This window comes from Melitaea cinxia, chromosome 1 (genome assembly GCF_905220565.1).
Source record: "Melitaea cinxia chromosome 1, ilMelCinx1.1, whole genome shotgun sequence".
NCBI classification, from domain to species: Eukaryota; Metazoa; Arthropoda; class Insecta; order Lepidoptera; family Nymphalidae; genus Melitaea; species Melitaea cinxia.
This window is the reverse complement of record NC_059394.1, coordinates 17,394,177-17,412,306: the sequence shown is the minus strand read 5'-3', so window position 1 is coordinate 17,412,306 and position 18,130 is coordinate 17,394,177. Positions and strand designations below refer to the sequence as shown.

The following is an 18,130-nucleotide window of genomic DNA, read 5'->3' as shown; positions in this document are numbered from 1 at the left end:
TTTACACGGTTTTACTTATAAATAAATAAAAAATAAACTTACTTTTTATTCTCGTCATCGTGAACACCACACTTGCACTTACTATTCTTCCAAAAAACAGAAAAAATGGCGCCAACAACTTTTCGTTTTTTTTTTTTTCATAATGTCAAAATGTAAACAAAGCGGACAGTACCATTCAATAATCAAACCACAGTTTTAGTTTGACACAGAAAATAAATAACCTGCCGTTTTAAAAATGGGGCGGTGAGCACATATGGGTTAATAATAATAATAATAATAATACTAATAATAATACTTTATTTCAGACCAAAGTATAAGTCCATATTGGGTTAGTACAACAAGACAAGACAACATTCAGAATAAAAAACAAAACAAAATTATATTAAAAAAATCAATAACTAAAAATAAAATTAAATAGAATAAAAGTAAAATCAATAATCAAAAAAAAATTCAAAAATTCAAAAAATTTTAAAAATTAAAAAAAAAAAAAAAAACAAACAAACAATGCGTGATAGAATTACAATTATCTAATGTGCGACAAGATATAAAGCACAACCCGAGCATATTGTTTTACATATATAATTAAATTCATTTACTTACGCCGTTTTATTTTCCATATTAGATTTTTTAAATTAGATATACACTTTTTATCTTAGCCAAAAGGCCGAGAACATTGTTAAATAAAACATATTGTGTCACTCGTTTGAAATTGGTCAATAACCTTGTAAATTCAACTTTACGACATAAGAAATAAGAATGATATTCAGTTGTGATTATGGTTGATAATGTTTCTCTACTCGACAAGGCGAAGTCTTCGGAAGAGAATTTTGTCTCTCGTAGTGCGCATGTTAGGGTAATCGAGAAAATACTCGATGTAGACATTATCTCTCTCTCTCGTCAAGAGATATCTCGTTGTATGCATGCTAGGCCGGCATAAGACAAATAATCTAGCAAAACTAAGCATAAGAATATTACCTAAGATGTTTAATATAAATCATTAAACACAATAAATTAATATTTTTAATTAACTAGCTGACCCGGCGAACTTCGTATCGCCTAACAGTCGATTCTTTAATTTTATTAATTTTTTTTTTGAATTTTTCTCTCCGTAAGGACTATCAATTCAAATTCAAGGAATATTTTTAAAAAAGAATTAGCGAAATCGGTCCAACCGTTCTCGAGTTTTGCGCTTAGCAACACATTCTGCGACTCATTTTTATATTATAGATAATTTATATATTATAATTTGATGTCTTTTGTGCTTTAAATTGTTGCTAGCAACGGTACTTCTTAAATAATAATTATTAAAATTTACTTAAAAAATAACTCACTGTAACTTAAGATTAATCATTCGAATTTTACTTTTTTTTACTAAGTTATACAATTAACATCTGTAGTGTGTATTTAGAAGCAGACACTTAAAAGTTTGTATGTTTTATTTTTAATGCATGTTTTGTCCACAACATACGCACATTCTGCACACATCACTGCTGGTTACTATTGTATTTTTATTTATATTTGTATATGATATATTATTTCTCAATGTAAAATATTTATGAATCAGTTGTAAACAACTGTTGGTTAACCTTATAAATAAACTAGCTGACCTGGCGAACTTTGTACCGCCTTCTTTATTTTTTTCTTAAATATAATAATTAATATATCAAAATAAAATATAGCCTATCTTACAAGTTGGATCGAACTGCACATGGTGTGCGAATTTTATTATAATCGGTTAAGTGGTTTAGGAGTCCATTGAGGACAAACATTGTGACACGAGATTTATATATATTAAGATAAATAGAGAAAATCAAGGAATTAAAATTAAGCGCTTTCCTACCGTATGGTGAAACTTTTCTTTTATTTAAATAAATAAATAATAAATTAATATTTTTCCTACAAGGCCTATACAAGCATACAAAATACTCATAAATTGTGGCATTACCTGTCTTCCAAGATTATTATATCTTAATCCATGTTTTTTCATTGTATTCAAAGCTCTATGTGTTGGTGAGTTACCAACGTTCCAGCCAGCTAGGCCTGCACTATCAACTTCCCATAGATATCCTACACCCATCTTATTTACTGTGTGCTGGAATACAGCCTCTGCAATCGGTGACCGACAACTGTTGCCTATATTTTTAAAGTAATCTTATGTAAAAAGAAATCTTAAGTAAAAAATATTATCTTACTGTAAATAATGTAATACTGTAATGCTGCAACCTGACCTGAGAGTCATGTTTACTGTGCAGTATTTTGTGAGAAAGAGACAAGTGTATTTTTAAATATAATGATCATCATTCGTAACGAGTAACTCCAGTCGCATATTTCTTATGTGTTAGACGAACAGAGTTGACTATCTCATTTTATAACAAAGTATATGTTACACTCCTTTAATTTACTACAAATTTGTTAGATAATTTGTTGTGAATTATTTTGTAATAGCATATACTCATATATAAATACATGTGATTAATGTGTATATTAATGTGTATATATATAATTAGTTATATTATATGACAATTACTTTTCTTAATACACAAATGATGCCGGCAATATGTTTTTGTTTATGAAAAAGTATCCATTTCTGAAATTGAATAAATTAGATTCTTGAATTGATTTCATGAGACAGACACATGAATATAATTAAAGTATAAAGTTTTCTTACCAAGACAAACCATGAGAGCCTTCTTTTTTGTTTCTTCAGCCATTTTGTGTTAAAAATGACTACAAAATAAAGGAGAAAAGTTTATAAGTATTACATAACTAATTAAATGTTAATAGTACTAAAACTATTTTTATTAATGTTTTTAATTATGTTTTCAGCAATACTGTTATTTGATATGATTCAACATATTAACAAAAACGATATGTTTGTTTCAAAATAAACATATAATTACCGAAAAAACTAGCCAAATATTCAAAATGTTACACAATTTCTACACTCGAGAAAGAAAATACACGGTGAAATGAATAAGAGTAATTTTTTTATAGTGGTTTCGAAAACCCTATAACAATTACATGTATACATTTTTATGTTGAAGTTTTGCAGTTTTGATTTAAATTTTTAGTACCTAAATAAACAAAATAAAATATTAAGCAACCTGCTTGAATAACTGTCAAAGTCTTAAATAGTGCTCTGGACTCGAATCTTTTAAGTTCAAAGTTTTTAATTTTTATTAATTTGTACAAGAATAAAGTTTAAATAAAATATTGATAACTGAACGTTGAATATTGTTATCGATAATTTTTATCTTAAATGTTGACTATAAAGATAAAGTCAGATCAAGAACAGACATGTACTTATACCACATGTCTGTGACTTATACCTAAAGATTATGTTTACAGGTTAGGTAGCCAAATAATATAATCTATTGAAAATAATTAGTAAGATGTAAATACTCGTACATAAGAATATATAAGGCATAAGAATTACAAATATAAACGCCACATACTCAATAGCCTCTGGAAAGAATTTCTCCTGTGTCGGAGGTCCAGAAATATATATACAATACACAAGCAGAAAAGCTCAAACGACGGCAAACATCTGAATGGCCAATATAAATTAATGTTCATCATGAGCAGGAATCGAACCCGCGACCGCTAGCGCCATAGTCGCCTAAAACCTATCACTGCTACGCCAACCTTTCAATTAACAAAACTTTATAAATCTACACTATCTGCGTACATAAAGATTAGTTATGTCATGACACATACGGATTTGGCAAAATGTATATAGGTATATATTGTAGTAAAACTTCCATCATTATTAAATTATCATTTATGTAACTATCGAAATTATCTCTACATGTGTACTGTAAACGTCTACAATAATGAATCATTCGTGATATTTTGAGATTGAATGATTCGTGTTGTCACGTAGATGTCTTTAATCCACTCACTTAAGTGAGATGATTTAGATATATTAAACTGAGATAATGACTACCAACTGATTATTGACTTAAATTTTTAACTGCTCAGCGTGACTTATCTAGTCTATGTTGGGGCCATTTGTAGCATATATTTCAACAACAGCTGACAAGTGGAAAAAAAGACAGGTGGACAGACGGACAGACAAAACGTTGAAATACGTTAGATTTTTTTTGTAACTGCAAAATGAACAATTTTTTTTTTATTACGGAGGAAAACGCGTACACAACTAGTATTATATATTGTTATAGTAGTATTCTAAGTTTGAAAATATGTCTACGATAAAAATTTCTTGTCACAATATACGAGTACCTACTATAAACTCCGAAACTACTAAACCAATTTTTATTAAATTTATAAGCATCTGTAATTTGGTCTAATTTGGGAGATAGGGTAGTTTTTATCTCAATTGGACCCGGTAGGTGCCACTGCTATCGATATATAAGAAATTAAATTTGGTAGCTGTTTTCCGGGCAGGACAACGTCTGCCGGGTCCGCTAGTGTATGTATAATTCCTATCAAAACTAAAACTTACGAAAGAAAAAAACTTAAAAGTAGTTGTGTTGATTACTTTTTCTGTTATGAAGGTAAGAGAGAGCAGAAAGTATATATTGCTCAGAATTATGTTACTGAAGATAGCGTTATGTTCCTGCGATGATTAGTTGTCTGATTACCTTATCAGAGCTCCATATGATGCGCTGTGTTGATAGCGAGAGTAAAATCGGTAACTTGTCTGTGATACTCCTGGTATTGCCGGCATCCATTGGTCACAGTCACAGGTCACAGCTTACCTTGATGGTATGAACCGTACAACTGGTTTTTTTTTTAATAATAAAAAACGCTTCACACTCCACGGATCCCCCAGTAGGATTTTCCCCTGTGTTGGGGGGGTCCAGAAACACGAAAAATACACAAACACAACGCCCAGACCACTACTAACATCTATGGTCGATACCAATGTCTGTCGTGAGCGGGAATCGAACCCGCGATCACTAGCGTAACAGCCAGTGCTATGACCGCTGCGCCAACGTGTCGTCCACGTCAACGCGTATTTGCCACCCTAGTTTAAAAATAAATTTAAAAAGTGCGTATATACAAAGTACACATGTCAGAAGTGAAACTTCTTTGGCAACTAATTTTTAGTCTGACAAAAACGTTGCCGTTTTATCTGTAAAAATTTAACCCAAATGCGCCTAAAGAAGTTTCACTTCAAAATAATTGTGTTTGCTCGCAAACGAAAAAAAAACCGACTTCAATTACATCGACGAGTAATACAACGTAGATCGACGAAAAAATAGTCAAGTAACTACGCGTTATCAAAGATTACTCAAAAAGTAGTGATAGTTTAGATCTCAATTAAATTTATATGTGACCACATGACAAACATCAGCTTTCGATTAAATTAAAAATTATCAAAATCGGTACACCCAGTAAAAAGTTAGTGCGGATTTTCAAGAGTTTCCCTTGATTTCTCTGGGATCTCATCATCAGATCCTGGTTTTCTTATCATGGTACTAAACTAGGGATATCTCCTTTCTAACAAAAAAAGAATTATCAAAATCGGTACATCCAGTAGAAAGTTATGCGGTATAATACAACGTAGGTCGACAATAAAAGCGTCAAGTAAAAACGCATTATTAGATATAACTCGAAAAGTAGTTGTTAGATCTCAAATAAATTTAAATGGGACCAATTGGCACACACCACCTTTCGATTAAAAAAGCATTTGTCGAAATCGGTCCACACGGTCAAAAGTTCTGATGTAACATACATAAAAAAAATACAGTCGAATTGAGAACCTCCTCCTTTTTTGGAAGTCGGCTAAAAAGACACAACGTTGGCCAACCACGAGATTTATGTAGATCGAAATTCCAGAAAGAAAGAAGTTAAGCCGGGACTCTTTATACGGAAACACTACTTGTTATATACAGGTCGTTGACATTTCCTACCATCTGTGCCATCTTGGTACCAAAAAGGAACCCATATTCAAAAATAAAATGTTAATAGCTAAGAAAAACGAAAGGCAGCAAGGCAAACACAACATTTTAATTTAATACTTATAAATAATAAAAGTGGAAAGACAAGAGGTATCTGTAGGGTGTGAAGTCTGTATCAGGGATCCAATAATCTACTTGTACTGAAAACTTTTTGAATTTATGTTTACAGCTTTAGAAATGTCGAAACTGTTTAATGAAACAGTTATGTAAAATATTGTTTTCTTTTTCCTCAATAACTTAATTAAAAAAAAAAAACTAACACATGAGCACAATTTAGAAGACACTACATGATTTTTCTCTTTATCTTCTGATAATTGCAAAAATCAACCTCACAAAACGCACTTCATCTATTTCAGTGCAACGAATGCGACGCCGCGTTGGCGATGTTCCCCTAAATGGTAACAACAGATTTAGACGTAGATCTCTTTGTCTCCTCGTGTTGCTAGGTTGTAAATAATGTTTATAGTTTCCTGTACTTCTATGCAACTGAAGTTAACGACGCGTGGGGTAATGCATATCGAGTAACTAGCCCATAAAAAGGTCTTCACAGAAAAATCAAATAAATACTTAATTATTATATTTATTGATTTTACTTTTACTATAAACTCTATTTAAATTATGTAGTAGTATACATAAGTATCGTAATCTATCTTTATTTATAAAAAAAAATGTAATCATGGCGCTTACCTTACCGTCGAGCGTCAGAGATAAAGACCTACAGAGTGCTTAAAAACGCAAAAAATATGGCATTAAAGTTATGTTGTTTTTTTTTACGACTAGGTCTGCAAACAAGCTTACGGCCTATCTGATGGTTAAGATGCCTGTAACACCAGAAGCATTACAGGCGCGTTGCGGTCTCGGTATGAATGTGGACAAAACGAAAGTTATGTCTAACAACCAAGTTATACCGAGACAGCTATCGTTCGATGGTATTATTCTCGACGTTGTTCAGGATTAGGTCTACCTAGGCCATGCTATAACTAGGTTGAAACAATTTTGAGAAAGAAGCCGATAGAAGGTTGATCTATTTTCAGGGTTAAAAATGAGACGTTTATTGTATGATGATGATGATATTAAACGAATATTTGATTTATGAATAGCGAGTCAAACAGCCCACCAAAAGATTTTATTTCCATTGATGTTAGTTGTTACTGCTTTGTTTATGTGAGTCATGATTTATAGTCTAAGTTATGACCGTGAATAAAAAACTATTTAAAGGTTTAAAGCTATTTTAAGGTCGAGATATGTAATACACTGTGTGATAATTACAAGTGGTTTATAATTATATATTTTTTTGAAAAAAGAATTTATACAATAAGACAGAATAACAAAATTTGATGAAGTGAATGAGCTTGTAAAGTTGTAACATCGCTAACACTGCTGCGTAAACGTTTTTCTCCATTAATATTATAAAGAGGTAAAGTTTCTAACTTCGTTTGTTAGGGGGTAATCTTCGCAAATACTGATCCGATCACGAAAATTTTTTCACTAACAGAAAGCTACACTATTCAGTGACATAGGCTATATTTATTGTGACTGAAGAAAAAATTCAGTGAAAAATCTTATATTTAAAATTCTGGTGTCATAACGTTAGTTACGATACTGATTATTACGAGTATATATACATTTACTGACTGATTTTTATGAAATTATGTGTGTATATCGGGTCTGACAATCAGCCAACATCTATTTTTCATACAGTTAAGTTATAGGGGAGGAGAATTAAGGGGGGTTAATAACATACAAAACAACGTTTGCGGGGTCAGCTAGTATAGGATAAAGGTGGTATGATATGATGATGAATAAATTCGATTTCTATACTACGATTTTGTAATAATAATATTATTATTATTCTTACTATGCGAAAGAATCAGGGCGTCGTACGTTAACCCAAAAAACTGGAGCCAACACTGCGCCAACGGGCAAGTCGATATTATGTTTTCTATTTACGTAATATTTCATATCAATAATTCTCACCGGAAGAACGTAATTATGTTTTAATCACCGATGACGCTAATTCGGCCCATCAATAAATGATTAATTATTTATTAATTGAGATCGATGATATCGACTTTGTTTCGTCGTAACTATTAGAATATCTTTAATATTAGGTCATACAGCTGTGAATTGTCAAATTTTTATAATATTGTGAATTTCTTAAGGTGTGACGTTATGTGTTACAGAAGGTATAGAAGTAACTTAATAGCTTCTTATTTAAAGCACAGCAGGAAATGTCGTAGACAACATCTGAATAAATTTGACTGAGGAAGTACCTCAACCTTACTCGTCACCACAGGCACAAAATGCTACTTGAGTAGCAAATAAAGTCAGTGGTAAGTAAGGTAACCAGGGCTCATGGCGATGTGTGTTGTTGCTAGGGTAGAATCGGCAACGTATCATGTAAACCTGATAGCGATCATTACTCCTAGTAGGGAATATATCCGCCGACCCGCATTGGAGCAGCGTGGTGGATAAAGCTCCGAACTTTCTCCTACATGGGAAAAGAGGCCTATGCCCAGTAGTGGGATATTACAGGCTAAGGCGAATCGGCAACGTGCTCTCAATGTTCCTGTTGCTGTTTTGATGGATCATACGCTTGTTTGCTACCCTAGTGTTATAAAAAAATCTTCTGCCTGTGAAGCAGTTGCTGTTTAGAGGAACTAATTCAGATCGATCAAATAGTATATATAAATAAAGATCTTAGGATACTGAAGGACAGAAATGTTTTCTGATGGAAGTGTTTGCCAGTCATCATTATCATCATCATCATTCCAGCCTATTGCAGTCCACTGCTGGACATAGGCCTCCACAAGTTCGCGCCAAAAATGCGGGAACTCATGTGTTTTGCCTATAGTCACGACGCTGGGCAGGCGGGTTGTTGACCGCAGGGCTGGCTTCGTCGCACCTAAGACGCTGCTGCCCGTCTTCGGCCTGTGTGTTTCAAAGCCAGCGGTTAGATGGTTATCCCGCCATCGGTCGCCTTCTTATGTTCCAAGGTGGTAGTGGAACCTTGTTATCCCTTAGTCGCCTCTTACGACACCCACGGGAAGAGAGGGGGTGCCTATATTCTTTGGTGCCGTAGCCACACCGAAATGAAACGACCGATGAACGAACCGAAAATGCGTCACGATAAAGAAACATACATATACTGATAAATGTATAGGAAATAGGATTACTTTGTGTAAGCAAAGTGTTTTGCGTGTCGCTTTCCACCATTTCTCACGAGACCGCGATCATCGTCGATAGAACAAATCACAATTGTCTACCTTCCCACGACTTTACAGAAGTTTCATTTATTCCGTATGTAATATATAAATATCAAATAACATTCATTCACATTGCAACAAGCCCGTGAGCTGATGTCCGCAAGCGGCAACAAATTCTCTATTTACTTTACTTAGACTTTTATTCCGCGCGCAGATACAGGTTGCACAACACGATACAGGGTGCACTATAATGGTCGATTCTTTAACGAAAGACAGATATTTCTTTTCGAAGTAAATAAATTGAAATTATAACGTGGAATTAGAGAAATAGTCTCTATGTTTTGGAGTAACTGATATGTTAAATCAGATTCCTTAATGGACAACATTTTTTGTGTCGTCTATACTTCTACTTTATTTTCTAACTTCTACGTGAAATTGACTCTCCTATGCTAACACTATTCGTTTTTCTTCGCTTCGTTTCAACCTATCGCAGTCATCTAGGACTCCCCAAACTCGCCCCAAACATTTGACACTTGAATATGTGTACAGATAAAAAAAAAATGATAGCGTATAGCATTTTTCTGCAAACTGGCGAAAGTTTAAGTGAAAATGCAGTCAAACCCCGTATGTGTCAGAAATTAAACTGAAAACTTTTTTATTAGTCAATTTTATATCGTTAACTAGAAGAAATTTAGTATCAGTACTTAACAATAATTAACTTTACAAAAACAAATATCTGTTAAATTAATCTTTGTATTGTCTTTGTTGACTATCTAAATCTTGTAGACTTAAATGATCGCTCAAGAATTTTTTGCACTAAAAAAAAAATTAAAAAATTTGATTCACTTTGATTTTGATCAAAATCAATCAAAATTTTGCAGTATTTCTGTTTTTTGCTACATGATAGAACAAGGGCTCGGAATAAGTCGCTCTGGTAAGCAGACGGACGTGACTGAATATAATTCGCTACGAGTAGTTATGCGACGTCTGGCCGGCTGAAAATTGATTTAAATGAACTTGGGTTTTTGTGAGAAAGCGATAATTAAAAGTTATATATGATTGATTGGAGGGACTTTTTTTCCGTTTATCGGTTCGGTTACCGGTACCTACTAGTTTTTAATGTAAAGATATTATGTTACGGTAAAAATGCAATCAAAATACGTTTAAATTATATCAAGCGCATTAAATTAAAAATAGTATCTTAACGCCTAAAATCAAATTATAATTGATTTACCTGTAGTAAACTCATATTTCATATATTAGGTTTGTCTGGTTGAATTTGTGTAGGTATTAAGACTCCTCCTGTGACCATGGTTACTTTAAAGTATTCGGAACGTCGGGCTTTTAAAAAATCTTAATAAACCGCGAAAAATCCGAAAAAGTTGTTTCACTACAATGAGTGAAATTCGCGTAAACATAAGAAAACAATACAAATTAAAAATTAAATAATTAGTTCAAGTTATCTTTTAAAATAAGCACGTTACCTATTTGCTTTGTGCAGGATAAGAACCATTCTTTGAACTTTGAAGCTTTCGAGAATCAAGGATTATTTCAAAGGATTAAAAATTTTAATAAAAGTATATTAGTACTGTTTACAGTACGTTGAGTTCTGACACCTGTTTAATTTGTTAACTTTTAATGTCACTAATAATTCTCAAATCCTTTCTCTGACTCTTAACGCTTTTTATTCTATAACGCCCATTGTCTTAACTTTTGGCCATCAACGGTATCTTTCGTGATATTACATCCAAAGTTTTTCGATTACAAACAGTCAAATAACTCAGATTTATTTTATTGATACAGATTCTACGTTGACAAACATAATTTAGGAACTCGCACCATAAGTAGGTATCTCTTATCTGACTAAACTCATCCGCCGTTACTTGATTTATCAAGATTAAATTGAACCTAAAAACTTTCCACTGCAGTGTAGTTTTATATTTTTATCACTTCAAAGTTTGCTTCGAAATTAGTGACGATTTAAAAAAAAATATTATCAGAGAAAACTGAAAGTGTGTTTGCTATCAGCGTGTGAAATTGTGAATTTCAAGATTCATTCTAAAATAATTCTCATGACTAAGACTTCATATCAGACAAATTTGTTGACGTGGGTTCGTTACAAAGTGTAGTGTTTATTAAAATTAAACTGAAATCACTTAACTTTTTAATTTAATTAATATAAATTATTGGAGCACACGCATTTTTAATACTGTCCGTCGTACTAAATTTAAAAATATTTTAATAACTTATGTCATTTTTAAAAAAGAAGATATAGAATTAAACTCTTTTCACGGATAGATATTATGTTACAACATAGGAATGCATTCTAAATGCTGCAGCAGATTTATATGAAGCGCACAAAATTAAAATAATATTTTTACTTTGGAGTACGTGTCAACGAAATATGTTTTCATTATTTTTAAAGAGCAGAGATGTGTAATAGAGAATAACAACATAAATTATACGAAAAATATAAATCTCAGTAGGTAACGGCGGTATTCTATTCGGTTCTCAGAAATAATTTTTTATTACTAATTACTAACTAATTAGGAAGTAACTCATAAAGGGATTAATCATTGTATGATGTTTTTAAATCTTATATTCTTCATGAACTAAGAGTTTGTATCGAACTTTCAGAGCATTAAATTTTACATCTGAAAAAATTAAACAAAAATCATGAACAGTAATTGTTGATTAAATTAAACTGCAAAGTAAAGCAAATAAAATATAATCCAAGTTCAAATATAAAACTGATTACTATGTTTTTGATTAACTTAAAAAAAATAAAGTCAATTAAATGAATGTACAACTAAAAACAAACAAAGTAGGTAGAGGCAAAATTGACACATAAACCTCCCGTGACTATGGTCTCTGTGAAGTGTCAAAAACGTCGGACATTTAAGAAACTTAATAAACCGCGATAAAATCCGAAAAAGTTGTTTCACTATATTGACACATAAAGCTTTATTATTGTATTTTATTTCATTTATAAGAGTATTTATTTAGATTGGCAACTTATGAAAACAATTTAGTAGTCTAATATAATCATCAATATTAGCTGTACTTCGTTAAAGAAAATTATTTAGACTAGTAAGTTGTGAAAACACCGATAAAATCTTCCTCCAAAGAACGACATTCGATGCGTTCGGCCGGGGTTGTCGGCCTGCGCTTCAAAATAGCGCCCGTAGCTGCTGGCGCGCAAATACCCTACTGTATCTAATGCAAATAAAATAATCCAAACTAAGTCGACTGCAGTCTGGCTAGCTTATAAATAAACCGGTAAAAGTTTGAACACGACAATAATTCAGTTGCAAGGGTTCCCTGATATTAAATGGTTTTTAAATATATTTTAGCGACTTATCGTCTTATGCTCTTTTACATACATATGATTAAAATGTCACATGAAAAACTGTAATAAGCACAGCTTGCAATAATCTGTTAAAGTTTATTGGCTTAGCAATCATTACAAATGTATGATTTTTTTATATAGATACCGGTCGTTTCAGTTAGAACGAATAAAACCAACACGTACTTGTGTTCGTTATTACACATATCACAATTATGTAACTAAATAAGATAATATGTCCTCATAAGAATCGGAAATTCCCGCTAACTACATAAGATGAAATGTCATAACTTTTACAGTCAAGACGAGAAAGGAAGATAAAAAAATACACTTTTTAGTCTCCTAAAATTATACAAATATTAACAAACAAATGGACACTCATGGCACAAAAGAACGAGGTGTTACAAAATTGACATCAAGGGAAGTCGACAGCTGGAACGACGCCAACTTCGTAAGGTCGATAGACGATAGACGGCACATGAGAATAAAAAATAGGCAATTAAAGATTAACGGTTTATCTTATATAACTTGTTACAAATTAAGATCATATGGCTCAGGAAGCAAAAAAAAAGTAATAAGGTCGATTAGTTACGAAATAGATGCTAAAACAATATTGACAAAGAATTGTTAAAAAAGACCATTGTAGACACCTATGTAGGTTAGGAAGCTATCTTCGAAAAAGAAGTAAGAAACTAATAACGGATGACTCCTTGATTAAGAATTCGGGATAATATTAACAAAGAATTGTTACAAACTAAGATTATATGATTCAGAAGAAGTAGCGACATTAATAAAACAAATTTTTAAAAGGAAAATTAATAAAGGGAGACTTATTTAAGGTATAAGTTTAAAAGAAACAATCAAATTAAGACAACCGTAGTAAACATGAAAATTTTAAATACAAAATATTGTGGAATGGCTACCAAGTGTAATGAAATATCTGTGAAGCTGTGCCGAATAATAATATGTTATTACATATGTTATACTATTTTCATTATCAATCAGCTGTAAAATTTATTACCCTTATTTTCTTCGAGAATGCAAATGCAACAGTAAAGTGCAGTGTGAGTCACGTTGAAAGCTGTTACGTTACTGAGAAGTTATTTGGAGGTTCGGAGATTTATTATCTGCGTATTGCTGATGAAAATTCCATTAAAGTAAATTTTAATTATTTCTTTTTTATAAATACAAATGCTTTTTTTCGTGGGATTTGTTGCCTTTTGGGTCTTTTCATCATCATTCATCATCATCATTTCAGCCGATCACAGTCCACTGCTGGACATACGCCTCCATAAGTTCACGCCAAAAATGGCGTGGACTCGTGTGTTTTACCCATAGTCACCACGCTGGTTTGGCGGGTCTTTTCATAGTAAGTCGGTAATAAAGTAAGGTTTTTTTATCTTTTATTGTAAGACCTGATAATGGTCATTTGTAAATATAATTTTATAAGACCAACCAAAAAACGACTGCAAAGTGAATTGAACTCCAACTTTTCTATCTATCAAAACTGTCTAAAAACAGACATTTATTCAGTTGTATATTTACGGGTTGTTTAGTTCCGTCGGGTTCGTGTTATCTGTAAACATAAGTAGAATTTATTGTCATAATTGTAATTCGAGCTTCAAGTGCAGAATATTAGTAGGTACGAACGACGTATTTGTCATCATTAATTTACTGCTATAATGTCTCTCTACAGCTATTATAATCCTTCATATTGTAAACAAGGTACATAATTCCAGTGGATTACAGTTTCATGTTACACTATGGTCTTATAATTTGATATCTTAAATTATATTCTAAATTACTGTCATATTTATAGAATTTTCTTATTGAGTTTTAAGCCATTGAAATACACATGTCACAATTTATTTGTATCAACTACTCGCACTAAAGAGTACAAAAGGATTTCGTTAAGATTGAACTGCATTTTTTGCAGTGCATCAAGGTGATACCTTCAGAAGATTTTTAAATTAGACTTTCAGGATCACAACTACAATCATTATACAATTTTCGTAACAGATTTTTTGTAAAGCTGGAACGAACACATTGATGGATAGACAAAACGGTTTCTCTGTTCTAAAAAAAATGTTTTGTCTAATAATTAATTATGTTATCGTTTAACCTAAATATCACGAATGTTCAGACATAGGCTATTTCTAATTATTATATATCTGGAACGTGCTATTCTAGGGGTTTCTCTCAAAGGTAGAATTAGAAATGAGACTATCCGTGGGAGAACGTGAGTAACCGATAAAGCCCACAAAATTAGCAAGTTTAAGTGCCAGTGGGCTGGTCCGTTGGAGCTGGTGTGTCCTGGAGTGGAGACCGCGTCTTGGCACGCAGTGTGGGACGCCCTCCGGCCCATTGGACCGGCCGTCGGATGGGCTGGATGAGGATTGCAGAAAACCGCAAAAAATGGCGTGAACTCATGGATTTTGCCCATAGTCACCACGCTTGAGAGATTGGTTGGTGACCGCAGGACTGGCTTTGTCGCACCGAAGACGTAGAAAACCTACCTACGATAAACAAATAAACGTGTTATTGTATATTTTGAAATCTTACGAATCTGGAGTTTAAATGAGACGAAATGAGTTCGTAATCTAAACAGTTTACATGATTCATACTTTATCAAACGCTTTGTTATAACCGACTCAAAAAAGAAGGAGGTTCTCAATTCGACAGTATTGTCATGCCATCTCCTTATAACTTTTTAGTGGGTGCTTTTGCTTTTTGCTGCCCATGCATTTGTCATGTGGTCCACTTTAACTTGATCGAGATCTGATGATTATTTTTTGAGCTATAGTTACGTTATGTTAGATACTTGTCGATGTAAGTTGAAGTCGATTTCAAATCAAAACGAATTTTCTATTTAATTTCTGACATATCCAAAGAAAACGATAACGCAGTAGAAATTTTCTTGTTTGGCAGCTTGCAATTCCCACGGTCGACCGTAAAATCGATTGGTAGTATGGTCGCAATGTGATAACTTGATTAAAAATTAAAAAATATATTGATTTTTTTTATATTTAACCCGTAGAGGCTGTCAGCTATGTGATCAATCAGATTATCAATAGTTTTTCTAGTACTCATAATTTTTTGTTGTGTTTCGATGGATTTTTGTCGACTAATTCAAGTTTCATGCTATTTTGAATATTCGACTCGAATATTCGAATATGGTGTTTTTTTATGAGGAGAAATGGATCGAAATTGAGTTTAGGACTAACCGACTAGTCTGATACTAGCCAACTACTTCATTTCTACTTATAACATAATTATTATGATAATATGTGCTGATTACGTTTGCGTCATAGCAACTGATAACATTCGGTTTAAGCATTATAATTTTACACAACATTTAGTTATACTTGATAATATTCAGTAATTATTAGTTAAATTATATGACATTTGGTAACAGGCTTGTAGCATTGGAAAACATTGAGGCAGTGGTCACAGCGAAAGGCGTATGCGCTGGTTGTTGTGGATTCGATTCACCACATGACAAATGATTGTGTTAGTCACAGACATATTTGTCGTCCCCTGAGCGTGTTTATAGTGTGCTTCCGGACCCCATACATAGGATTCACATCATACAGAGGGTCATTGAGGGTGAAGCGTTTATTAAAATGATTTTTTTAAGAATCGTTGTCCTTTGAAACTCGATGAAACGAAAAATGCGTCACGACAAAAAAGAAACACATAAATTTATAGGAGAGAATGAGATAGAACATATTTCTGTCATGCGCCATGCAAAACGCGTAAGTAAAGCTTACGACCTCTTTCACGAGACCGTATTCATCGTCAATAGTCAACAAATCACAACAGCCTACCTTTCTACGCTACGCTGTGTGGCTACGGCACTAAAGAATTTAGCCACCCCCTCTCTTCCCGTGGGTGTCGTAAGAGGCGACTGAGGGATAACATGGTTCCACAACCACCTTGTTGTTGTTGTTGTTGTTGTTGTTGTACACGGGCTATTTTCCGCAACTCGACGTCTTGATGCGCCTTTTTTGCGTGATCGGCTGGTGGGCACTATTCGTGCCAGCCAAGCTCCTTGAGGAAGCCTAGCAGACCCTTCACGTTGCCGACGACTTCCTGGAGCAACCTCGGTGTCCCAAGGTGTAGTGCCCTGTAGTTCGCCACACCACCGCATTCCAGCAGGATATGTGAGGCCGTTTCCTCTGCCTCCAGGCACGCTCTGCACAGGGGGCTGTCTGTAACACCTAGATTGTGTAAGTGCTTGTTAAGCAAGGCATGTCCCGTAAGCGCCCCGACCAGTAGTCGGAGCTGGGCTCTTCCATAACCGCGAAGTTTGCGGGACAATCCTGGGTTGATCGTCGGAAGAGCTTCCTTGGTCTGCCTGCAGGTAGTTAGGTTTGTCCAATATTCTTGGTGCATTACCTTGGTGTTGTGTCGCAGCTGGCTGCGCAGCCATCCGAATGGCAGAGGCAGAATGGGTTCGGGTCCGTGGACCCTCATCTCCGATCCATTCCTCGCCAGTCGGTCGGCCGCGTCATTGCCTCGCGATCCACTGTGTCCCTTTATCCATTGAAGGGTAATGGTGTTTGTTTCACTTACCTTCGTCAGAGCTCGATGGCACTCGTATATTAGCCCTGATGTCATAATGTCGCTCTGTAGGGCTTGCAGGACCGATCTGCTGTCGGAAAGTATACGGATTGGAAAACCCTGTACCTCTCTAGACTTGATCGCTGTTGCTGCCATTATGATTCCCATACATTCCGCCTGGAAGACGGTGTTGTGGATTCCTAATGGCGATGAGATGTGGATATTCAGGTCTTCTGAGTAGACCCCAGAACCTGTACCTGTTGATGTTTTCGACCCGTCTGTGAAGATTCTTAACTCCCTAGGGTTGAGGCCTTCACCTGGGTCTTCGTGTAATTGTATTCTGTATCTTTTGTCGAATACGTACTGTTTGGGTATCCTGTCAGTAACCGCTTCGACGAGCGGTTCCCTGTTTGCCAGTTCGCCAAGTATTCCTGTATGTGCTACCTTTACGTTCCTCCAAAGGTTTAGCTTCCTGAGTCTTACCGCAGCCGCTCCCGCCTCCTGTTGGATAAACAGGTGCAGCGGCGGCAGGTTCAGTAGGGTTTCCAGGGCGGCTGTCGGAGTAGTCCTCATGCAGCCCGTAGTCGCCATGCAAGCTAGCCTTTGAAGTCGTTGTAGTTTTGCTTCTCCGGTGATTAGTCTGGTTCTCGGCCACCAAACCACAGCACCGTAGCTGATAATTGGCCTGATGACGGACTGGTACAGCCACAGAGTGACTTTTGGGGATAGACCCCATTTCTTACCTATCATTCTGCGGCACTGCCAGAAGGCTATTGTAGCCTTGTCAATTTTGCTGTTGAGATGCTTGCTCCAGTTCAGTTTGCTATCTAGAATAATTCCTAGATACTTTACCTCCGAGCTGAACTGTAGCTCCGTACCGAACAGTCTAGGGGGTTTGTAGCTCCCCAATTGCCGTTTGTTAGTGAACATTACCTGTTCCGTCTTTCCAGGATTGACGGTGAGTTCGTTATCTATGCACCATCTCTCCACAATTCGTAGCGCCTGCTGTGTGACATTGCACACGGTACTGCTGACTCTGCCGCTGATTAGAATAGCGATATCATCAGCGTACCCGATCGTGAAGTATT

General features: G+C 34.5%; 2 protein-coding genes across 10 annotated transcripts in view; one reads left to right on the top strand and one right to left on the bottom strand.

The window, feature by feature from the left end:
• The window catches only part of LOC123658013 (low molecular weight phosphotyrosine protein phosphatase-like), a 479,256-nt gene that overhangs the window by 2,369 nt on the left and 458,757 nt on the right, over positions 1-18,130 (bottom strand). For 2 of the 7 annotated variants that reach the window (XM_045593513.1, XM_045593500.1), the window contains exons 2-3: positions 2,669-2,727; positions 1,946-2,133 (exon numbers count right to left, since the gene is read on the bottom strand). In XM_045593513.1, coding sequence (XP_045449469.1) covers positions 1,946-2,133; positions 2,669-2,711 — 231 coding nt within the window. In that variant the 5' untranslated portion in view covers positions 2,712-2,727. The other 5 variants (XM_045593506.1, XM_045593529.1, XM_045593495.1 and 2 more) reach the window with 5 other exon arrangements.
• Positions 1-18,130, top strand: part of LOC123658061 (MHC class II regulatory factor RFX1-like) — a 45,565-nt gene that overhangs the window by 20,110 nt on the left and 7,325 nt on the right. The gene's annotated exons all lie outside the window — the stretch shown is intronic.